The 22,153-nt window shown below is 39.4% G+C and overlaps 3 protein-coding genes across 3 annotated transcripts in view; all 3 read right to left on the reverse strand.

Annotated features, from left to right (window-relative positions):
• The window catches only part of commd10 (COMM domain containing 10), a 721,199-nt gene that overhangs the window by 302,357 nt on the left and 396,689 nt on the right, over nucleotides 1–22,153 (reverse strand). The gene's annotated exons all lie outside the window — the stretch shown is intronic.
• mrps27 (mitochondrial ribosomal protein S27) lies at nucleotides 57–8,915 on the reverse strand. The gene is made up of 11 exons (XM_044026040.1): nucleotides 8,821–8,915; nucleotides 8,578–8,655; nucleotides 5,790–5,860; nucleotides 5,650–5,708; nucleotides 4,942–5,056; nucleotides 4,301–4,379; nucleotides 3,133–3,248; nucleotides 2,853–2,955; nucleotides 2,615–2,760; nucleotides 1,213–1,377; nucleotides 57–473 (listed from the first exon to the last, which is right to left on the reverse strand). The coding sequence occupies exons 1-11, from the start codon at nucleotides 8,891–8,893 to the stop codon at nucleotides 225–227; spliced, it is 1,254 nt and encodes a 417-aa protein (XP_043881975.1). The 5' UTR covers nucleotides 8,894–8,915; the 3' UTR covers nucleotides 57–224.
• On the reverse strand, nucleotides 12,988–21,090 carry znf366 (zinc finger protein 366). The gene is made up of 7 exons (XM_044026016.1): nucleotides 20,940–21,090; nucleotides 17,829–18,836; nucleotides 17,570–17,737; nucleotides 16,267–16,417; nucleotides 15,524–15,715; nucleotides 14,165–14,339; nucleotides 12,988–14,084 (listed from the first exon to the last, which is right to left on the reverse strand). The coding sequence occupies exons 2-7, from the start codon at nucleotides 18,827–18,829 to the stop codon at nucleotides 13,402–13,404; spliced, it is 2,370 nt and encodes a 789-aa protein (XP_043881951.1). The 5' UTR covers nucleotides 18,830–18,836; nucleotides 20,940–21,090; the 3' UTR covers nucleotides 12,988–13,401.

Genomic DNA, 22,153 nt, shown 5'->3' on the forward strand with positions numbered 1-22,153 from the left:
ACTCCAATAATGATGATGTCATCCCACAGTCCACAATAAATGAGAGCGAGAGAGCATTTCTGACACAAATGAAAATGGAACTTTATTTTATTGTGACAATACACTGGCATATGATGATTATTACTGACAAAATTAGATGATATGGTTGGTATTTCACAGTTTTACAAAAACAAAAATCTTTATCTTCTAAGTATACGCGTTTTAAACGTACATACTCAGTGTCTTTATGCCTGCTGAGCCGCAGCCCTGGCAGCTAACCTTTCCCGTTTCTCCTGTTCAGCAATGGCCTTCAACTCCTTTTCTCTTTGGCTCAGCTGCCTCCTCTCAGCCTCCCAGACCTGCAGCCGTTCCTCGTACTCCTCCAGGTCCACTTTCTCTGCAGCAGCCAGGTTCTGCTGGGCAAAACCGGTCACTATATCCTTGAAGGAGGCAGATTCCACTTTACCCTGAGACTCCAGCAGGCTGTTTAGTTCCTGGAGAGTCAAGGAAACAAGGAACAAGAGTGACCTCACTTCTTCCTTTAAATGACTAACAGTAAGTAACACAATTAAATACAAATTTGAAGCTTCTCTGAAAAAAGAAGTATTTCAAGCACTTTCATTGAATCACCCATTGTCAAAAAAATGATTCTTAATTTGTGGGAAAGTATTGATTTCATTGATACAGCTCTTGTTGAACACCTCGCTCTACCACTGATCCACCGTCACCAGTTGAATGCCTCAGTTTACTGCTTGAAAACAGAGGTTCACGTTATGAAAGGCCAACATGATGTCTTGATATTTGCTGACTCAAATCTAATCCAATCTGTTTGTCTGCAAGTTCATGATTCCCCTTATGGTATTCCTAACATATCACAAACACAATGCTTCTTTTTTTAGATGAAAGTGACCTTCTCCAAGTGAGAATTTGGGCCAAATTTGAAGGGATTGCATTTTCAAGAAGATAAACACCCCAAAAATACAATACCAGCAACCGTCATCACCTCCAGGGAGGAATGTACTGTAGATATATCTCTATAGATATTAAGAGATGTGATAGACCATGACTGTCACATGAAACTATTTACATAAACTGAACTGCTGTGAAAATAACGATAACATTAGATGCACTTTGGTTGTGACAGGAAATCCTGTCCATTACTCGTTTACTGACTCGTCTCCGAATAGGAAAAAAAAAATGTAAACACAGCTGCAGTGAGAAACAAACACCCACCTTGAATCTGCTGATATACTGAGGGAGCTGAGCCCGCTCAGCCTCATCCTCTTCATCCACTGCGTCTTCCGTCTTCTTGTCCTCGTCACCTTCGGACTCCTCTCCGGAGGATTCAGAGTCTGAGGTGGAGGACAGTTCCTGCAGCACGTCGTTCAAGTAGTCCAGCTGAAAATTAATTGAAATTAATGTAACAAATTCGGAATGATATTTCTCCTTTCTTATGTCTGCAAAGTCCTCTGCAAAATAGCCAGAGGAGTATTTGGGTGTTATTAAATTACCTGAGCGACAGTTTAATACTGAATATCAATCATAACACAATTGCAGAACTGGCATGTGATGATGAAAGAGGCTGATAATCTTACATGACAACTCACTTCTTCATCGTATGAAGAGGTGGGATTAACGGCGACCTGAGGCAGTGACCAGCACACCGTAATATTTCCTCTCTGTCCTGTGGTGTTATCTCTTCCGTCTACATTATTGCTGCGCCGCCGTCTCACTGGCCGTTTCATTCATGTTGCAGTCATTCTGACAGACATGTTCAGAGCTACAGGCTCTTCAAAATCTCATTAGACGTGAACGAGATCTTACCTATTGAACTGGACAGCGCAGGCCACATTAGAGGCGCTGCAGGTCGGCTCTGTGTGTGTGTGTGTGTGTGTGTGTGTCATGCATATATGTAAACATAACAATATGACAGCATGTGTGCTCCATCTCAGATGATGGACCACACGTCTGTGTCCTGGAGAGTAACAAGGGCCTGTCTCTCCTGTTTGTGTGGTTGAGACTATGCAGTATTTCTTTTTTTAAACACAAGAAAAAGCTCTCACAATAATAATCTAACGCTTCAGGAAATTAGTTTGTTTGAAGTGAAACCCACAGTCGCAGCAGATCTATGACAGAATTTTAAATGACTAATTTTTTTAGTATGAGCATTGGTCAACAACAAATACTATAGTGTACTTTTTTTAGCTGTATTCTTCTTTTCCGTCTGTATGCTGTCACTGATTTTAAGTCATGTTTGTTGTATGTCCAAAATGGAATTTGTCTTACTGCTCAGAAAGAACTCTTTTTCTTGCATTTGAATAGACATACACAAAAGGATAAAGCTAGGAAACTGCTAATACAATATTGTAGCATTCTTTCATCCTATGAGTCCTGGTTCTGATGCCTCAATTAAGGGATAACACGCTGTGTGAAACCCCACAGATTAGTGTGATATTACAAACTGAATCTGCTGTGACTTAATCAAGCAGACTGTAGAAAACACTGTTTTTTTGGCCAATACTAGTCAGATCCAAGTTATATTTTTCCTTTTGTGTGGTGCCCATACCTGGCACCACACTATGAGGACAGCATTTTTTGCATTTTACAACAGACCTTTGAAGGCCCATGTCCTTACTGTGTCTTTGGACAGCTTGATATCACCAGAAGCCGCAGCAGATACTTTCTCCATGACAGCCAGTGCTCGGCCCAGATATCCCCGACCCCAGAAGAGAGGCATACCTCTGAACACAGCATGTATGCCCTTTAAAAACTCTACTTTGCCTAGGTGGAAAAGCAGAGGAAAATAAATAAGACAAGTAGCATAATTAGAGCGAAATTAATCACAGTATTGAAAAAAAAAAAAACCTACACACCTAAGAGAGTGTTGCCAAGTAGCTGAGCATTGAGGCCGATGGTGTTTTCTTGATTTAGTCCACAGATGAGGAGTGATGCTCCCAGTGCTCGCTGCTGTGACACCTGCAAGGTCCGCATTTCAATTTATTTGGATTCAAAATTAAACGACAGTAAACCATGGTTTGGACTAGAGCTTTCAGACTTTACTCAAAGAGAAGTTGAGTTAATCAGTGACTGCATTTACAAGACTAAGAATATTCAAAACACCATCCATGTTTCTACGGTTGTGGTTTTACTCACAGTGAGCTGTGGTCTGGTGGAGAGGAACGTGCCCAGAGTGTACAGAGAGAGAATCTGGGTGGAGGGAAGGTCAAAGGCCTCCTGAAGCATCACCTCTTCAACCACAGAGCACGCGTCTATACAACAAACGCATCACGTCACAAGTACATTATCATTTTGGCAGCTGTACCAAATGCTTGTTCAGATACTCGAATGTAAAATAAAAATTTTAAAAAAGGTGAGAGCGGTGGAAAAGCTTTTCCTCCATCTTAGAAAAGAGACCAAAGGCTACATGTGAATGGATTTAAGGTTTCATGTGCTTGCTTTGTCTAGATCTGCCTCCTATCAGCTCAGGGGATCATTTTACCCCCAAAATAATAGCTAAGTTAATAATTAATAATAAATGGGGGTAAAAGTAGAATAAATGTAGAAAAAGAAGTAAATCACATAGAAAAGAAGAGGGAGAGAGGGGAGCAGGGAGTTTATTCTCCATACCCAAACCACATTTACGGATTGCAGTGACAATAAAATGAACAATTATATTTTTCAGGTTCATCTGCCTGATTTTGTTTATTTGTTTCCATAATTTCTTCATGGATTTGATCAACTATAGTTTGAAAGTATTTCTTTTATGTATTCAAATGTGTGGGACTTCACATTGACAACAGGGGCCAACAAATCACTACAAATGTGTTAAGATATCCAAAAAAAAAAAGTTATTTGTTGATTTGTTCATACACTACTCTTATGTGAACCTGAGATGGTAAAAATTATGTTGTAATGTGGAATGTGTCTGAGCACCGTCAAAAAAGAGAGTCAGTGAATCCAACCATTGAAGCAACAAGAATGTGTCAACACTGTAAAGTCATTACTCAGTCATTTTGCTAGGAGGGTCAATTCAGTGGTGGTTTTGTTTTTTAATGCGATTTAAAAAAAATAAATAAATAAATTGCCAGATTAACGATTTACTGTATACAGCTATTACAGAAATATACCCCCTTCTACAAACAATGTAATGTTTCCAAAATGATTTGATTGACTTGACATTTATTTCCACTCCTGGCAACAATCAAAGTCAACAAGAATGTGTTTGGAAATCTGCAAGACCTTGTACTTTATTTCACTTATTTTGCTGAGCCTTGTTTTTCCTAAATCTTTCACTTTTTGGGGTATTAAGACAAGGGCTTACTTTGAAAGTCTCCATCCTTAATGTAAGAATCTATGAGCAGATTGAAGGTGAAGTCATCTGGGAAAATTCCAAACTGGACCTACACACACACACACACACACACACACACACACACAGTTAGTTTGAACAGTCACATCATATGCATAACAATAAGATTTTTCCACATTGTTTATCTGTGCTCTGTTTACTCTACATGATTATATATGAAGTGATATATGTAATAAATATCGCACAACAATAACAACTGTGGATACCTATTGCATTACTGACACCAATCTAAACAACTGCAGAGGTGGCCATACAGGCAGCGTATACCCTGCTGTATCCTCAATGTAAACACATCATCGCCTGGTTGAGGCCTCTGCTTTTTAAAATAACGCAGTGTATACCAGATACTACGGCACATTCAAGAACAATACGCACGTTTGTACTGAAACTGTCAAACATGTTTGATGTTATTTGTTCTGCTCGCATCAGTTTAAAAAGGCATCTGTGTTGTTCAGATGGGGATCTATAATCGCTCACACTGGCAGATAAGTGGAGCTGTCAGCCCCAATCAGGAGACTGGGATTAGATTTCCCCCTCTCATTTCGATGATGAGCCTCATCTGCATACCAGAGAGAGTACAACATGTTGTGCACCTTGTTTTTAATCGTGTACAAGGCCTTCTCCCTGGCTCCGTACTTCAGACACTGCCTGACCCAGCTGTGAATGGTCCAGTCTCGAAGATACCAACAATTTGGACTGTGACGGAACCTGGGGGGAGGGGAAGACATCATTTTTCAAAAATCTGTTGTCAAATATTTTGCAGCAAAATCTACACAACAACTAAAATGCAAGAGACATCAAGCTGGAGTATGTTTTGGAAATCTTCGCTGTTGATGTTTTTATTCTGCCTCTGTTTGGTCTTTGTGGAAAAAAAATGATGTACCATTATTTTATGATGCCTTCTTCCATTCTTCTATTTCTATTAACATTTTTACAGTCTGCGCATAGTGAAGCACGATATATAGGACTTTTGGATACCACTGTTACCAATTCCTAGTTTTAACAACAATTATTCCAACATTCTAAAAGTAAAAGATTCTTTGTTGCTTCTCACTTAATTGTGAAAATGAAGTGTGCAATTGGGGGAAAAACACTAAAAGTGTAGACTCCAGAGAAAGGAGTAAACAGGAAAGGTCTGGAGTTGCCCTGAACAAAGACAAGCATGGGACTGAACATAAACAACATAAAAAAGCAAACAATTGATTCCAAGAAAAGCACACAAGTTGGTACCAAGGATGAAAAGTAAGGCAACAGGAGAGATATCTGATCCACTAATGCAGACGCAGCAAATTTCTTCTTACTTGTAAAGGTAATATTCTGCTGTATCAACTTCCTCCCGAGATGATATGTTGTCAACAAACTGAAACACAAGCAGAGAAAAAAAATAAATGACAAACTATACAAATGACATATATTCCATTTAAAAATGGATTCAGCTTACCCGCGACACAGTAAGAGAGCTGACTGGGAGTTTCCTCTCATATATTTTGTCCATAGTAGCAGCCAGTTCAGCTGAAAGATGAAGAAAATATATATGTTTTATCATGTGACAAACAAACTAAATCAAAATAACTTGTGTCACAACATGGCCAAAATCTATTCGTGTCATATCTTCAAATGCTTTATCATCCCTGCTAATCAATTACATTTTTAAAACATCTGTGTCAGCAATGACAATAATTAAATAATGAGCTATGACACTCTGTGTGTAATAATTATACCTTCACTACTGAACAGTCACCAAATCACCACACCAGGAGGCTGCGGTGTTACACTGCCATCGTGTGTTGATCAAATGCATACACATGAACAGCTGATACTGAGCACTAAAGTTATTCATGCATCTAAAAAGGATGTCTGTTTTATACAAAACTAAACACACAAAAAGCAGAACAAGTATAATATCAGGGAGTATGTACTTAAATAAAAACAGAAAATATTCACACTTAAGAAGCTGAAAAATCAGGGGAAAAAAACACTCAAACTAATTAATCAATTACCAAAAACAGCTGACAATTAATTTAGTAATACATTAATTGTTCCAGCCCTACTTCACTTGTCTTCTATTATGCATACACTGAAAACAGATTAGGTGGCTGCTGTGTTTCTAACTGAAGGAGGATTAGGATGAGAGGTGATACGTCTTCAAAGAGCCTTCAAGTCCAGTTGCTATTGATTCAGTGACCCTTGGATAACTACAGTATTTCCTGGAGGAATGAGAATCTACACTGACATCTAGGTGACGGTACACACCAAACACTTCAAAACCAGTTACGTGATTGGTCAATAAGCCAATCATGTGATAGATGTCTCAGTCCATTAAATACAGGTGCAGGTCAGACACCTCAATTAGTTCCACAGTCACATCAAACTGTGGAATCTCAGTGACTTCAACTGTGGTTAGACAAGATGTTAAAGTGTTTCTCTCACGGTTAATGAGTTGGGATTTTCATACACTTGTCCTGTGAAACACAATGTTGATGCCACAGCTATAAGTTTTTTCTATCTAATTAATGTATTTAATGCATTTTTTTTGGCATACAAATGTCTACAGGTTTACGATTTGCCTGATTTCCTTTGCGATTTAATAATTGTTTTGTTGCAATTTGGTCACGATAATTACTGGGATAAATAACTCAAAATCACAATTCAAAACAGTTCAACTGGCAATTTAATTATTCTATTGCTGATTATTCCATCTTTTATGCAAATTAGAAAATGCAACTCAAACAGTTCCTAAATCCATGGAGTTGATGCTGGCTAAGAGATTTGCCTCAACGAGCAACTGAACATGTGCATTATCAGAAGTTTTGTATTATATCTCAAAAAGGGTTTGTGTAATCATATAGTCATGGAATGATTTTAAAGCTTTATGTCAAGATTATCCTGAGCAAAATAATTGTGACTAACAATATTATTGCGATGACTGAAAATGTGTTTGTTTATTTTTTAGATTCTTAAACAGGTCCAGCCTTCTGTCTGCACTTACGGTGGCCAGAGACATTGCAGATAGGATACATATTTTTTTTGTGAAAAATAAATTAATGGATCATAGATGATGAATGAATGAATAAATAAATAAATTAATAAGTCATGAGGAAAGATGCAGCTCTTCAGAGGCACATTAAGAAATAGATCACAAGCATTGTATGCTGGTGAGACAGAATTTTCCAAGTCAAACACATGAATTATTGATGTTTTTCTTCATTCACAATTAACACGATAATATAAATTCACCAGGATTAACTTATTGCAAGTGCTTTTAATAATATTGTATTATTGTCACACCACTAAATGCTAAAACACTATATCAATATTCCGTATATTGAATCTCTTTTTATTGTTAATGAAGAAAATGACGTAATGACGAATTGGAATTGACTTGCCCAGCCCAATTGTTGTCAATCACAAGCTCAATGTCTTTCCGTGGCCACCTCAGTCTCTAAGGCTGTGTATTGGCAAGATTCTGGTAATATGATACACATCCTGACACCTGGGTGACAAGCACATCCATCCATCTCATACTGCTTCGTCTTCCACATAACAGTCACAAGAGGTGCTGGTGCCAATCCCAGATGACGGCGGGCGAAAGGCGGGGTACACCCTGGATTGGACGCCGGCCCATCACAGGGCCACACAGAGACATACAACCATCTACTCTCACACCTAAGGTCAATTTAAAGTGTCCAATTTCCCCAAATCTACATGTTACTTGAATGCAGGAAACCGGAGAACCCTGAGCAAACCCACACTTTGCAATACATTGGAGGTACCGTGAGCAAGGTGATTTACCCCCAAATTTGTTCTGATTTAAGAAAAACTCTCATAGTAAAACCTACACAGGTTTATGATGAGACAATAAACAGTTTCCTTGTCTATTAAAGAGCAAAACATGTGGGTTGAAAACTTGCTACCTGTGGTGGTCGGAGGATTAAATACAACACATAGAGTATAGAGTATCATGCCATGAAATGTCACACAATCTGTCTCCACACCTACAATTTAGTGATGTGGTATTCTGGTACAACAGGACATTGACATCACTATGGACCACAATCTCACAGACAAGAGTCAATGAGCCAAACCAAGCTGGGTTGTCCTTACATTTGCCAAAGCAGGCAGTAGTAAGGGGCAGATGTAAGCTCAACCCAGCATGGTGTGCCTAATCAACTGCTAATGTCTGGTGGTGTGGTGTGGTGATAGGGAACATAACATGTTATAGAACTTACCCAGCGAGTGAGGATGTTTCTCCCTCGCCTCCCACACTTTGTTGTCGCTGTAAGCTGCTGACAACAACCATCTTCTGGCTGAAAAAAAACACAAAACTCAGTCCATCAGGTCAAATGGATGAAGTCACACTGACACACTCACACGTCGTCTACGAGCAGGGAAAATACACACGCTTCACAAACTCTAAACGACATAATAACTGTGTGTTAACACCTCAGGTTGTCAATGAGCCGTGAGTTTACCTGAAAAAGACGGAGAAAAACGTTTAACTTTGACAACTGCAGTCACACATCGCTTCAACACGGAGGACGCCATCTTTGGACGATACCATTATGGAGCTGCGAGCGGGGGGGTAGTAACACGATTGCGCTGCATGTCTGCTTGATTTCGAGATTTCTGACGTAGAGGGTCATACCAAAAGCGAGAATCGATGGGTAATATCACGTCACTTGGTAATGATGTATCTTTAATAATGTTTTAATAGTTTTTTTTCGTCAAAATATTAAATGTCTTTATGTATAAATAAATAAATAAACATCTTTAGTTTAGCACTCATTTTCTTTAGCGCGTGAGCCCCAGTGACGTCAACATTTTGGCACCTGAAGCACATGAACCATAACTGCCTCATTGCACTTTGTTTGTCTTTTAAACTGGAATACAATGTAAGCTGTTACTTTTCTTTTTCTCCCCGTGGTACATGCTGTCTGTAATTTGTCATGTGTAGAAGTTCATGTTTATTAATGTTCAAAGTTACAAGGACCTATTTATATAAACCAGGAATGTACACTTATTAAGGTTATTTGAAAATGTTTTAATCAAATTTGACACGTCCTCTTGGGTTTTCTCCTTTTTTAGTCAATCCAAATTCAAGATATAGAAAATATTTGCCCACAAATCACAAGGTGAAAAGTCACATGAAATGCAACACATTTCACTTTAATTTAGAATAAAAAACTTAGTAAATGTAAAATATGGTTAAAGTGACTAATATTTCTGTCTGTATTACGAAAACATTCCAAGAAACCCTTTTAACATAAAACCTAAAATGCTATACAACTCTAAACACCCTGGCATGAGTAAAACATACATTTATTGTCACAACTGTGTGTCCTAGATATGATGAATGGGGTCTAAACTGATGGATACCAGGAAGAGCATTTAAGCTGGAGCCATTTTGTGACAATTAATTGTTGAATAATTTAAAGTGATTATATGTATTTGGCTGATAAATTACAGCAGACAATAGAGGGTGCTGTTTATTTAGAGAAGGAGACCGATAAATAGACAGAAGTGGAAGTGCAGGAAATCCACTTTAGCCTGAAGCAGTAGATAGCAATGAAAAGTCCCAGAAGTTAGTAATTTGGCATCATGAACATTGTTTCCTGAAGATTGTCCGGAAATTAGATTTGTCCAGTCTTGTATAAAACTTTAGGAACACTAAAATAAATAGTAACGCACTCTAAGAATAAAGTAGATGTATAACCGCATGATAAAAATATGCTGAGCTTCGTCAATATTGACTCAAAATGTGTATTTGGGAAGCAGAGCCATTGACCTGTAGTGTGTTCTCTGTAACCTCTTTGTCAGAGAGCCAGTGTTTTTGTTCCCCACACAGGAGGACCGTCATCAGCTGTGATTACAGTAATCTCCCTGGCTGTGGGTCAAAGGGGACAACAGGTTAAATCTGGGGTGGGACACTTTTGTTGAACAAAACGAGGAAGAATTTTAGCCCCATCTTGTTTTCTCTCTGACCAGCAAAACAGGAAGCTGGCCGTTTACCTGCACTGAGAGTGTGAAGCCATTATTGAAAACACACTGCTCTCTTAAGAATAAAGCCGAGTTCAAGAGTCTCTATTTTATCTTTTAAGGTTGTTTTTTTTTTTTTTCATGCAAGAAAATGTGCTTTTAATTTAAACCAATCTCAAACATGCTTCTTCTCTTTTACTCATCTACAGTGGTGTACATGGTGCAGACTTCCCTTTAATCTAAAATCAATGGTTGTATATAGGACAACAACACAAAAACTGCGCTGTAAGAGGTTTTATATACAAGTCAATTTAGTGTGTGGGTTTTCAGCAAAACATGCTTACAACTGCCTATAAATGTATACAGGGTTTTTTTATGAGCAATTTGTTACGTTTTTAGCTATTCTCGTAAGTACTAACTATTGTTAAAGTAAAATAAGATAGTTCTTTATTCGTCCTGCATTGGGGAAATTTACATGGTCACAGCAGTAAAGACAAATATAATAAATACTGTAATAAACATGCATTTCCACATAATGGGAAAGCACAATACAGAAAGATTTTAACAGAACGACTATAAAAAGTTAAAAAGAATGACCGGAATATATACAGTATGGGCTTGATATTTACAGCATAAACAAGGCTCGAACATGAGATATTGTATAATTGTATCGGTACAAGTGCCGAGGAATCTTTGTGCAGGTTTCTTGAGTCAGCAGTATTTAAAAAAGTGGTATAAACAGAATTAATGAGGAAACAAAATCTGTACACATTAAGAAACACAATTAAATACTGGAACTTACTGTAAAATACAATAAATTAAAGTACCCTCAATGCACTGCAGCATTTATGAGAGTATCTTTCCCATTTTTATTCCAGTTAATTGATAATTAATTGCATTTGGTCAAGGTCTTTAGTTGTTTCCCATTATACGCCTATTTTTAAAATTTTTTAAAAGTGCAGATCCTTTTAAAAATGTTCATGAGCATCAAGAGCATTCGTTTTAATTTTCAATCATGTTAGATGAAATATGGTGTTTCATAATGTTTTCAATCAGAGAAATTCTGTTAACAAATATTTCCTCCACAATTGCTCTGTTGTGTTTATTTTAAAGGAATATGTTTTCCACCGTTAACAGAAGACCTGCAGGTTTAGGACAGTTGCTTGGACATAATAAGACACAAGTCTTTGACTCCAATAAAGTGATTAACTCCTCTCACCCCTTTTTCGTAATGATTATCTCATAATCAAAAAATAATGAGTGGATTAAATGATAATGCGCTGAGAATTAATTTGTATCATATCGCCATGATGATGTGTCACTAATTATTGTAAAGCACATCCTGTCATTTTCCCATTGCTGTGTCCAAGTGTTGTCAGTGTCTCTAAAGTTTCACTTCATGCCAAACACACACAAAATTGATCAAACCGCTGTTTCTCACACACATCATCCCTGCGTGTGCTCTGATCACTTGAGCTAGCGGTTGGGATTGAAACATGACGGTGAGGAGAGGAGAGGAAAGGAGAGGAGGATGTGAGAACTTCCTCAAACTGTTTGTAGTTTCGCCCTTTAGGACACGGTGGTCGCCCCTGCAGAAATGGAGAAGCTGCTGTTCTGCATTTCATCTGACAAGAAATGACTCATTTACCTGAGCTGTCACGGTTTACAAAGTTATAACACATAATACCATATAGACCAAGCATGTCAAAGGTACGGCCCGTGGGCTACAACCCGCCCACCAGAGGGTCCAATCTGGCCAGTATGAATTTGTGAACATTTCGCATTATGATTAGATCACAATACTATATTTTTCAATTCCAGATACCTGTGATTAAATATTTTATGCATTTGGAGATCCACTGTGATCTGTAAGTTCTAATGCACAAACGTAGGCATAATATTCTTGAAATTGCATTTATCTTTCTCAAGAAGTTTCAGGTTTTGTTCATAATAGGTTTTGTGAAAAGACACCTCATTAAATGTTAAAACAAAGGGAAACAATTGGAGTTCTTGTTTATAGGTTATGATGCTATTATTTTAGTGGTACAGCCCACTTGAGATGTGGCCCCCTGAACTAAAATAAGTTTGACACCCCTGATATAGACTAATGGGATTTATAATATAATGTGGACTGAATCACAGTGATAAAGACAGTGTGTGTTTTTTTTTTCTACACTATAAAAACTATCCTTTCATTCCACTTGTTTTTGCAGTGGAGCTTCTGCACCGAGCGGAAACAATGCTTTTTTTCTGACTCACACAGACATATGAAGCCTTTGTCTGAGACACCTACTGTGTCTGTCACTGCTGTTTGATCACAACGTAAAAGAGGGAAGGGGAGAGGTGTTTTCTCTTCCTCTTCCTCTGCTTTGAAAGAGAAGCAGGAGGAAAAAAAACATGGTTTTCTGAAACTAAAGCAGCAATCATGTCTGCTTTAAAATATCTGTCAGACAGTGAGGATTTAATAGATTTAATATCTAGACTTATATTCTTCTTTTTTTTAAGTCACAGTGGTATTTATGATGCAAACACAAGGTCCATAAATTCAAAGTTTTATTTGTGTTTAATTTTACAAAATCATATTTAGCTGACCATCATTACACTGTCATACAATAAAAACAATTCCAAATCATGTATTAAAAAAATCTAAACAAACGCAATTATAATAAAATCACAGTTTATTTCTTCAAGCTTTTGTCATATCTGCATTTAAATGTTTCCCACAAATAAACTGACATAATTCACAATTGTTTTGAGAAAATATACATTATCTTTAAATGTTAAAGCATATTTGAGTTAAAACAGCAAAATGATTTGTAAAAATAAAAAAAATCTTAATTTTATTTACTAAGAAGCTACAAAATCATATATTTTCATTTCATTCTCATTGATATGTACATGCAGTATGCTTCACAGCTTTGTATTCCAGTATTTATATTATTTGCTGCATTAACAAACAGGATATGTTTATCTTTCTCTTTAGGTTAAGCTGCTCCACCACACCCTCCATCATCAGAGAGTTCCACACCTTCCTCTCTCCTCAGGGAAGTCTTCCTCTCACTATCTCACTACTTTTCTCATTCTTTGCCGTCTTCGTCATCCTGTGTGTCTATAAATTCACTTGTGTGGGAGCGACACACCATTTCACCTGTTTCCAATGTACTCTGGTTCCCTTCTGCCCAATCGGAACCTGTCTCATAAAAGCCATCCAACTGCCGTTTACTTTGCTCATTTGGCTCCTGGTGATGATCTTCTAGCTCTGAGTCAGAGTTATAATCATATGACGCTCTGGAGCCTGCTTCGTGGTGGTACATCTGCTCATCTAGTTCTAAATCAGATTCATAAGAAGCTTCTGTACGCGAGAGGTGAACCTGATCACCTCGGGGATCGTCAGATTGTCCTTCTTCTGCTGCTTCTGTGTCATCATTTAAACTTCCCTGGTACGCCTGCTTGTGTTGCTTGTCTGGCCTCAGTTCGTCAGGAGCCACTTGTACTCGCTCCTCTGGCTTCGAGTTGTATTGGGCATCGCCTGCAGACTCATGTTGGTCCTCCTCAGGGCTGTACTGGCTCCTCCTGTACAAACTGTCTTCATCCTCCTCCTGACATGAGCTCCCAGGGACGCTTTCCCCATCAGACTGGGCAAGACTGAGGCTGGGAAGGCCTGGAGTCTTCTGTGAAAGATCAAATGGCTCCTCTTGGCTGAAGCGTGTGAGGAGGCCCATTGGGGTATTCAGACAGAATCTCCCTCTCCGCCTAAACACTGAAACAAGTGAAGAAAAGCAATGACATCAGGCCAATTTTAAATACGAATGCACATACTTTTAACTGAAGGATCCCTACATCTTTCGTCCAGGCCCCTGTCCATGACGCCGTGTTTGACCTTCATGTGTCTGGTGAGGTTACCCTTCAGCGTGAACTTGCTCGGGCAGTAGAGACATTTGAAGGGTTTGCTGTCGGAGTGGAGATGCATGTGGCCCATTAAATTATGCATCCTGTTGAACTCCTTCCCGCAGAGCTGAAACACAATTAGTCGTTATTTTTAATGAGTTTCACGGAAATGCAAAAAGATAGTTCTATGCATACTGTATGTACTTGCATGCTGTACTGAGTAAAAATGACGGCCAATTATGACACCAGAAAGTACATAGATGACGTAAATATGTGAGCTAGTTCAGAGTAAAAGTAAGATAATAAGTATCATGTCAAATATTTAATTTTCATAAGTTATTAACATATTATAAACATAAGCTCAATTTACAACACCAACTTAGTGAATGTACCCAGTTACCCTATAATCAAACAATAAGCATACACTGTATATCGTTTATTTTTCCTTTTACGTCCGTTGTTAAGTCAGTTTTTCTCAGAATAGACGTAATCATGAATGAATGTGAAAGGCATTCAGATATACATAGACACACGCACACCCTCCCTCTCTCTTTGTTTTCCTCTTTTCCTCTTTGTCTACCCCCCCACCCTCCTTTCTCTCTCTCTCTCACTCCCTCTCATACAAGTAGCACAGAAAGAGAGAGAGAGAGAGGAAGCAACATGGAGACAGAGCAAGGAGGAGAACAGGGAAGGGCAACTCCTGTGCTGTCCTTCCTCTGCATTCTTTTTTATTAGGGTGGTCCTTTCCTTCAGGAGGAGAGAGGGACTGTAAACCGTCCAAGAGGCCCGTGAGAAAACAGGAAGCTCCCCAACAGCAGAGAAAGCGAGATGAAATCTATTTGCGGGCCCAGTTCTCTAGAGAGGCTGGGGGACCATTGTTAGAGAGGCAGTTTGTGCGGCGATATCCTTCCTATGGACAAGGAGGCTCCCACTGCCAAAAGCCTCTCTGCTATCTGGTCATCATCTCAGTCCTCAAACCAAACTCCAAGGTCAAAACAAACTCTCTAGAAAAGTGGGGGAATCCTTTAATAGCAGCAGTTACAACTAAATATTTCCTAACTGTGATTGGAAATACGATTTGCTTAATGATAATAGTGATGGCGACACACATGAAACACATTACAATATGCATGTATTCATTTCTGACAGATCCTTCCACCTTCATTTCCTCCCTGTGAGGACTTTCTTGCCTTATACATTAATTGTTCTCAACTCAGTCTTGAACTGTTCCTTGAATCAGTGAGGGGTAAGAGAGAAACTGAAAGCTGCACAAAGAAAAGAGCCACATCTGCCATGTTGCATTCCACTAACCTTGCATTTATAGGGCTTGATGTCTGAGTGGACAATCATATGAGCCTTGAGTGTCTGTTTCTGGACAAAGCTTTTGAAGCACATGTGACACTGGTAGGCCCGTATGTTGGTGTGAATGAGGACGTGGCGCTTCATGTTGGCTAACAGAGTGAACTCACGTCCACAGATGCGACACTTGTGCTCTTTCACACCCTGAAAAACAAGAGAATGTGGAGGTTTAGGCACGGGTAATACTGTGTGGCCTTGCTTGACCTCTTAATTGTACAGCGATCTTCATTTTTAAGGTCTGTATCTTTTAATCCTATTAAGTTTTTTTTCCCCAGAAATTAAATATGTCTGGCCTGTAATTGAACACAGTTTAATGGAGCGTATCCATCCAATGCTAGGGTTTTGTTGATACAGTAACGACATGGGACACATTAATACATCAACCAGGTATTTTTCTCGACCCATAAAGATTCTAGAGGGGAAATAAAGGAATGTCAAGGTGTTGTTAAGGGGTTAAAATAGCAAGGATTTAAGAGGAAATTGCTTTAAAACAGCTGCCAAAACAACCTGTTAGACTGGCGCCCAAACTCTCTCGGCCAACTTTACAATCGAAAAAAGTAAACAAGAAATAATGAGCTTGTCTTAACGTGACAGCTAAATTGATGCCAAAGTCCATGCTTTTGCTTCCAGTCCCTGTCAAACAGCATAGTAAAAAATGTTGTGTCTTTTGTCTTCGGTCTCCTAATTAAACCTACTTTGTGAGTTAGCGTGTGCTGTTTCAGGTGGTGCGACTGGATGAACTCCATCCCGCACTCACTGCAGATGTATGGTCTGATGTCTTTGTGTTTCATCATGTGGTTCTGAAGCTGACTCGGGTACTGGAAAGTCTTCTGGCACTCTGCACACCTGTAGGAACAAGAGGTATAACCTTCCTCTGCAACCAAACAGCAAACTGACATTTTTTTTAAAGCAACAGTTTAAAGTTTTGGCCGCTGCATTTCCTCTCGTTGTTTCCCAGAATTTAATGAAACTATTGATTCAACTATGTGTCCTGTCAAATATAAAGCAGCGGCTACAGCTAAACAGCTAACCTGGGTCAGTCCAAAGATAAAGAATTTGCCAAAAGCATGATTTCATCTGTGCTTTATATTGTGTTGAATTTTTTAATTCCTTTGCCTGGAGCAGTTGTTTTGTAGATTAAACTCATATTTAAACTTTCATCAGATGGAAATTCATTTTTTCAAGCTGGGAGACATTAAATGTGTAACTTGTAGCTTCACAGTTTAAACACTTTGGACTTTGACTGGTGTTGTTAGGCAGATTTTGTTACTGTTGGACTGAAACCAGGCGACATGTTTTCCACTGTTTACAGTTTTTGTGCTAAGCCAAGTTAAACGAGGTGCTGGCTCCGGCATCAAAATATGACAGTAGCATCTTTTCATCTAATTCTTCTCAAGAAAATAAATTATTTCAAATTATTTAATCAACTCAGTCTCCAGGATCACATGTTATCATTAGGTATTTTGCAAACCACGGATGCATGTGAGCTCTCGCCTATTATGTGTCTCGAGAATGTGAGGGTGTCGGTGGAAATGAAGATTGGAGGGTGATAATAATATTTTCCTGGTTTTGAATGTGGATATGTTCAAAGACTCAAACTCACAGCCTGCGGGCCACATGTGGCCCCTCTATCCATGTCATGCAGCCCGCCACTTATTATGACGTTATTTCTGTAGTTTTTTATTACTGGATTACTTTTGCATCATGACTATTTACCGTTCCATATTGGAAAAAAACACTTTTATTTTTGAGATTATGTGAAATATCATCATAAATATTATTTCATTGTCTTTTTTTGAAAAAGTTTGAGCTTTTTTCCACTTGACCGACCTCTACTTAACAAACTAGACATTCAGTGGCCCCCAGTTCATCTGAGTTTGAGTCACGTGCAAAAATTGTATTCTGTACATGAGGTACACATTTTCGGCAAAAAAGTTGGAACACTAAAATTTGTGTATATACAGTATATATAATGGAAAGGGCCGTTTTTCTGCTCACCTGTACAGTGTGGGACCACGATGGGCAGTCAGGTGCCTTTTCAGCTGCGCGAGTGTGGGAAAGTCCAGACCACACTCCACACACACATTCTCCTGGCCTTTTTCATGCTTCAGCTCATGGGCCCGGAGCTCACTGGGGTAGGCAAAGCCTCGACCACACACACCACAGCTGGAGGCGCAATAAAAAAGAGTTTGAACGAGATGGAAACAAACAAAGAACTGATGATAAAGAGCACACAACACCTGCTATGGTCATTCACCTGTATGGCTTCACATCACTGTGCTGCATCATGTGCCTCTTGAGGTGGCTGGTCTGGGTGAAAGCCTTGTGGCAAACCTGGCACTTGTGGGGTCTCATGCCCTGGTGAGTGAGCAGGTGCGTGTGCAGGTGACTCAGCTGCTTGAAAAGTTTGCCACACAGGTGGCATCCATGTGGCTTGATGCCATTGTGGCCCAGGATGTGCGTGACCAGGTTGTACTTGGAAGTGTAGGACTTGTCACACATGCGACACTTCCACCGCTTCTGGTCACCTCCGACATCAACATAATAGCTGTCATCTACGTGAACGTCAAGCCCAAGCTTCTCAGCGTTGCTTGTCCCACCACGGGGAGCTCCGTCACGCATGCGGTGAACAGGCCGGAGGTCCTCTCTGGGGTAGAAGGCACCAGGGGTGAGGTGCATGACAGGCCCGGGTAAGAAGAAGGGGTATGGGAGAAGACCGTGGTGGAAAGGTGAGAAGAAAGGAGGGTGGAGAAGGAGAGAAGAGGGAGGCCAAATAGGGGAAGGACTGAGAGGCTCCTGCTTCACTTGCACAGGTAGATTCATAGATCTCTGATGGAGCTGCAGTCTGTTGAGCTCAATCATTCCAGGATGAGATTTTTGGGATGGGGAAGGAATGGGGTGAAGTGGGAGGGTCAAGGGGATGTGGGAGAGGTCGACTGTCTTCTTAGTGCTGCTTTCCTCTGCCTCCTCTGCTCCTCTCTCAGGAGATTCACGTCCTTGGGCATCCATCTTGAAAGGCGGTCTTTTGCGTTTTTGGGATCCCTCCTTTTGGGTGAAATCAGGGCTAAGCAATGGAAAGAAATGAGGGGAGCTAAACATGGTGTAGTTTTCCCCAGTGGGTGATATGCTGGGGTATCTGGGAGGGGAGAACTTTGGGGGCTTTATATGAAGGGGAGGTGGACTTAGGTAGAAACTGTGCTGCTCAGATGTTTGTCTCAGATCATCTCTGAGAGAGAAATTTGTTCTGTCTGTTTCCATGGTCTCCCTACATTAGAGAAAGTACACAAATGTGTTAACAGTTATGGTGAAATAAATATTTACATCCTGTGCATCGAGTGGATCTCCACAGATTTCACATAGTCTGTTTACTAGTGTGATAAGTTTTCCTCAAATGATGCTTACCTTAAGAAGAAAGATAGAATAACACAGACATATCATCAGAATAAAGAACTTAAAGAACTGAATTTTCCATTAGAATTGCTCCATAACTGATGCATCACTATACCTGTGACTTCAAAGAAGAATGTTAGTGGTTGGTGATGAGATGAGATGAATATACATATTATTTGTACTGTATGTGTGTATTTGTTGTTAATCGTTGCATTGGCTCATCATATGTCTCTGTGTAAAATACTAATGTATGGAGCTATAGCTGCAAAACAAGTGTAGCAGGGTAAACATTTCCACCTGAAAATAGCTCATAGTTGAAAAAGAAAGCAGCTTAAAATAGAAATAGCTGAACATCATATGACTTCCTGGACGGCTTACTTTTTTTTTAACCACCAACAGACACAGAATTGACAAAAGTACATGCATTGTGTCTGTAACTAGTCTCTATTCATCATATGAAACTGTTCCAGTGAAGGTTCCTTTGGAACAAATCATAACCGGACGCACATACAGTCGAATGATGTCGACACCCACACCTTTCAGTGGTCAACCTGAAACCTTTCACTTCCCCCTTTCTCACAGGTCTCCTTCTCTCCTGAAATTAGGAAGTTACCTGCTCGCCTCTACCTACCACATAGGTTTTGGGGTTTTTTTGCTTCTCCATCTCTTTTTTTATTCTGTGCTCTGTTCATCTTTTTCTGTTCATCATTCTGCACTGAGAGCACAGAGGAACTTCTCCATTTCTCCTCCACTGATGATGTGATGTGATGTGAAAGTGTATACTGTGATGGATTCCTGATGTGTGCAGTCTGAGTCTGACTAAATTGCCAATAAGCACAAAGAACTGTGATGTCTAGATGTCGCAGAGCAATTATTAGAATCTCTGCAGATTGTATATATAGTATGTGTGTGTCCTTATGAGTGGCACAGATGAAAAGATGGTTATACTCAGAAGGGAACTGTTTTACTTCTGCATCATATTTAATTAGTGCAGTTGCGCCTACTTTCTATTCCTGTAAATAAAGCTTCTTATCAGGGAGAAAAGGATGTCTGCTTCTCTATGTAATGATACATGTATGATACACATATTTTCATATCTGCAATTGATTAACAGGATAGATTATCCTTGTGATTTGTTTCATTTCATATCATACACATCACATTGTATATATAGAGAGAGCAAAGTATGACTGAAGTGATGGATGACAGGGTTTTAGAAGTATTGTTATGCTGAAATGAAAACCCTTTTGTTCAAGGAATGTACATATTGTATCAATCTTTTGCATATCAGAGACAGAAATCTGTCTTTCCCTGCATGTGCATAAAAACTGTAGATGCAAAAGAGAACATCAACAATACAAGCATGTCTCCTTCAGACAAGACGTAAAGGAAACACAGAAATACAAGGACATAATATGTAGTACAGTAGAAGCACAATGAAAGGAGTGTATGAAATACACTAAAAACAAATAATCATACAGGGGAGCCTTTCAGGGCAGAGGTGCTGATATAGTGAAACAAGCCCACACGATGTAGATGAGTAAAACAAATGAATTCACATTTATGTAATCCACAGTAGTCATTCGTGTCTTTGGGGCCAATTTGCGAGACATTTTGAAAACGTGCTCACAGCAAATCTCTACGTATCAATAAGTGATTAGAAAAAGACACACATGGGGACACAAGTTCAATATTTAAATGTGGATTTGTTATTGCTAACACACATAAAAACATAACCACATGCAGAAGCAAGTGCAAATCTGTATCACTTTGCATATTTCCAGTGCTTTCCAGCTTGTTTTAAAGAATTCCTTCCCCCTCTCCCTCCGATGATGCACTGTGCAGAGACCCCAGCCCATGTTTGCCACACTGTGCATTCCAAACAATCCATTAAAACCGAAGCCCCTCCTCACCCCAAATGCCAGTCAGTGCCATGAAAGTGCACGAGGTGTCTGTGAAGTCTGTGTGTGAAACTTACCAGTGTGTGTGTTTTCTGTGATGCTGTGGTGGTGCTCATGCAGCTGCTGCTGTTGTACCTGCACCGGCGTACTCTTCCCTGCTGCTCGCACTGCAACTCTCCTGACAATGAGCCGCCCGTCCACGGATAGCATTTGAAGTGACTTAAGAAAGAGAACAGGAACAATCACTTTGTTCTCATTTTTCAGATGAGTACCTTCGGAGAGAAGGAAGGAAGGGAGGGGAGAGGAAGTCAACAAGCCTAGTGCCTTCCTGAAGAAAAATAAGGAAACACAGATAGACATATGAAATGGGGATTTGTGCAGCTTTTGGAAGAACATAGTGCAGGAGAAATGTGTGTTCTTTTTTCATTGATTTTTATTGAATGAATATGAGGAAATTATGCTCTTGGAGAGCTCAGGAAACTTTTAGGTTAAATATATTATGTCAGGCATTTCAAATCACGATTTGGGGATTGTGCACTTTAGTTGGGCTTATTTCACTTTAAACATTCCTATATAGTATAATTACATTTCACAGAAACGTGCTGCAACAAGTAAAACTTCTGTGAAGCCTCCACTGTTCAGTTTGTGATTTATTTCACACTACAGTGAAAAGTGTCATGGTTGTTAACTTCATTATCACTGATTCATGTCTTTTTTGTAATGATTGATGTTGCTGTTAAAAAAGATCCTGTTGTGTTGTGTTAAGGCTACGTATTTTATGTTATTTTATGAACTCCAGATAATGAAAACTGGACGCATGAACAGATGAAATGTGACACAAACATCCACTAGATGGCACAAGTACCCCCTGCCTTGGAGAAGTCTGCTTCACGGCACTTTAAATCAACTGGTCACTTGGAGATATGGTTCATAATCTAAGTCAGTCCATGTCCAAGTGTCCTGCTCCTCCTCTTTGACACAGAAGTTAGTGAACACTGACTATGTTATCAGCTTGTTTTTTATTGAGATGAGGTGGCAGTTGGCGGCTGCAGTAATTGAGCTCATATCATTGAATCTGTGAAGCAGTCGTTTATGAGTTGTGGAAAATCATTAGCTGCGTTAATTAGCTCATACATCCAATTAACCTTGGACCCAGACAATGTGGGCATCAATTCCTGTGAGGAATTAAGGACTTTATTAAAACAAGGGAAAACACAGTGAGGTGTGTGTGTGTGTGTGTGTGTGTGTGTGTGTGTGTGTGTGTGTGTGTGTGTGTGTGTTTGTGTGTCTG

Source organism: Solea senegalensis, linkage group LG5 (genome assembly GCF_019176455.1).
Source record: "Solea senegalensis isolate Sse05_10M linkage group LG5, IFAPA_SoseM_1, whole genome shotgun sequence".
Classification (NCBI taxonomy): domain Eukaryota; kingdom Metazoa; phylum Chordata; class Actinopteri; order Pleuronectiformes; family Soleidae; genus Solea; species Solea senegalensis.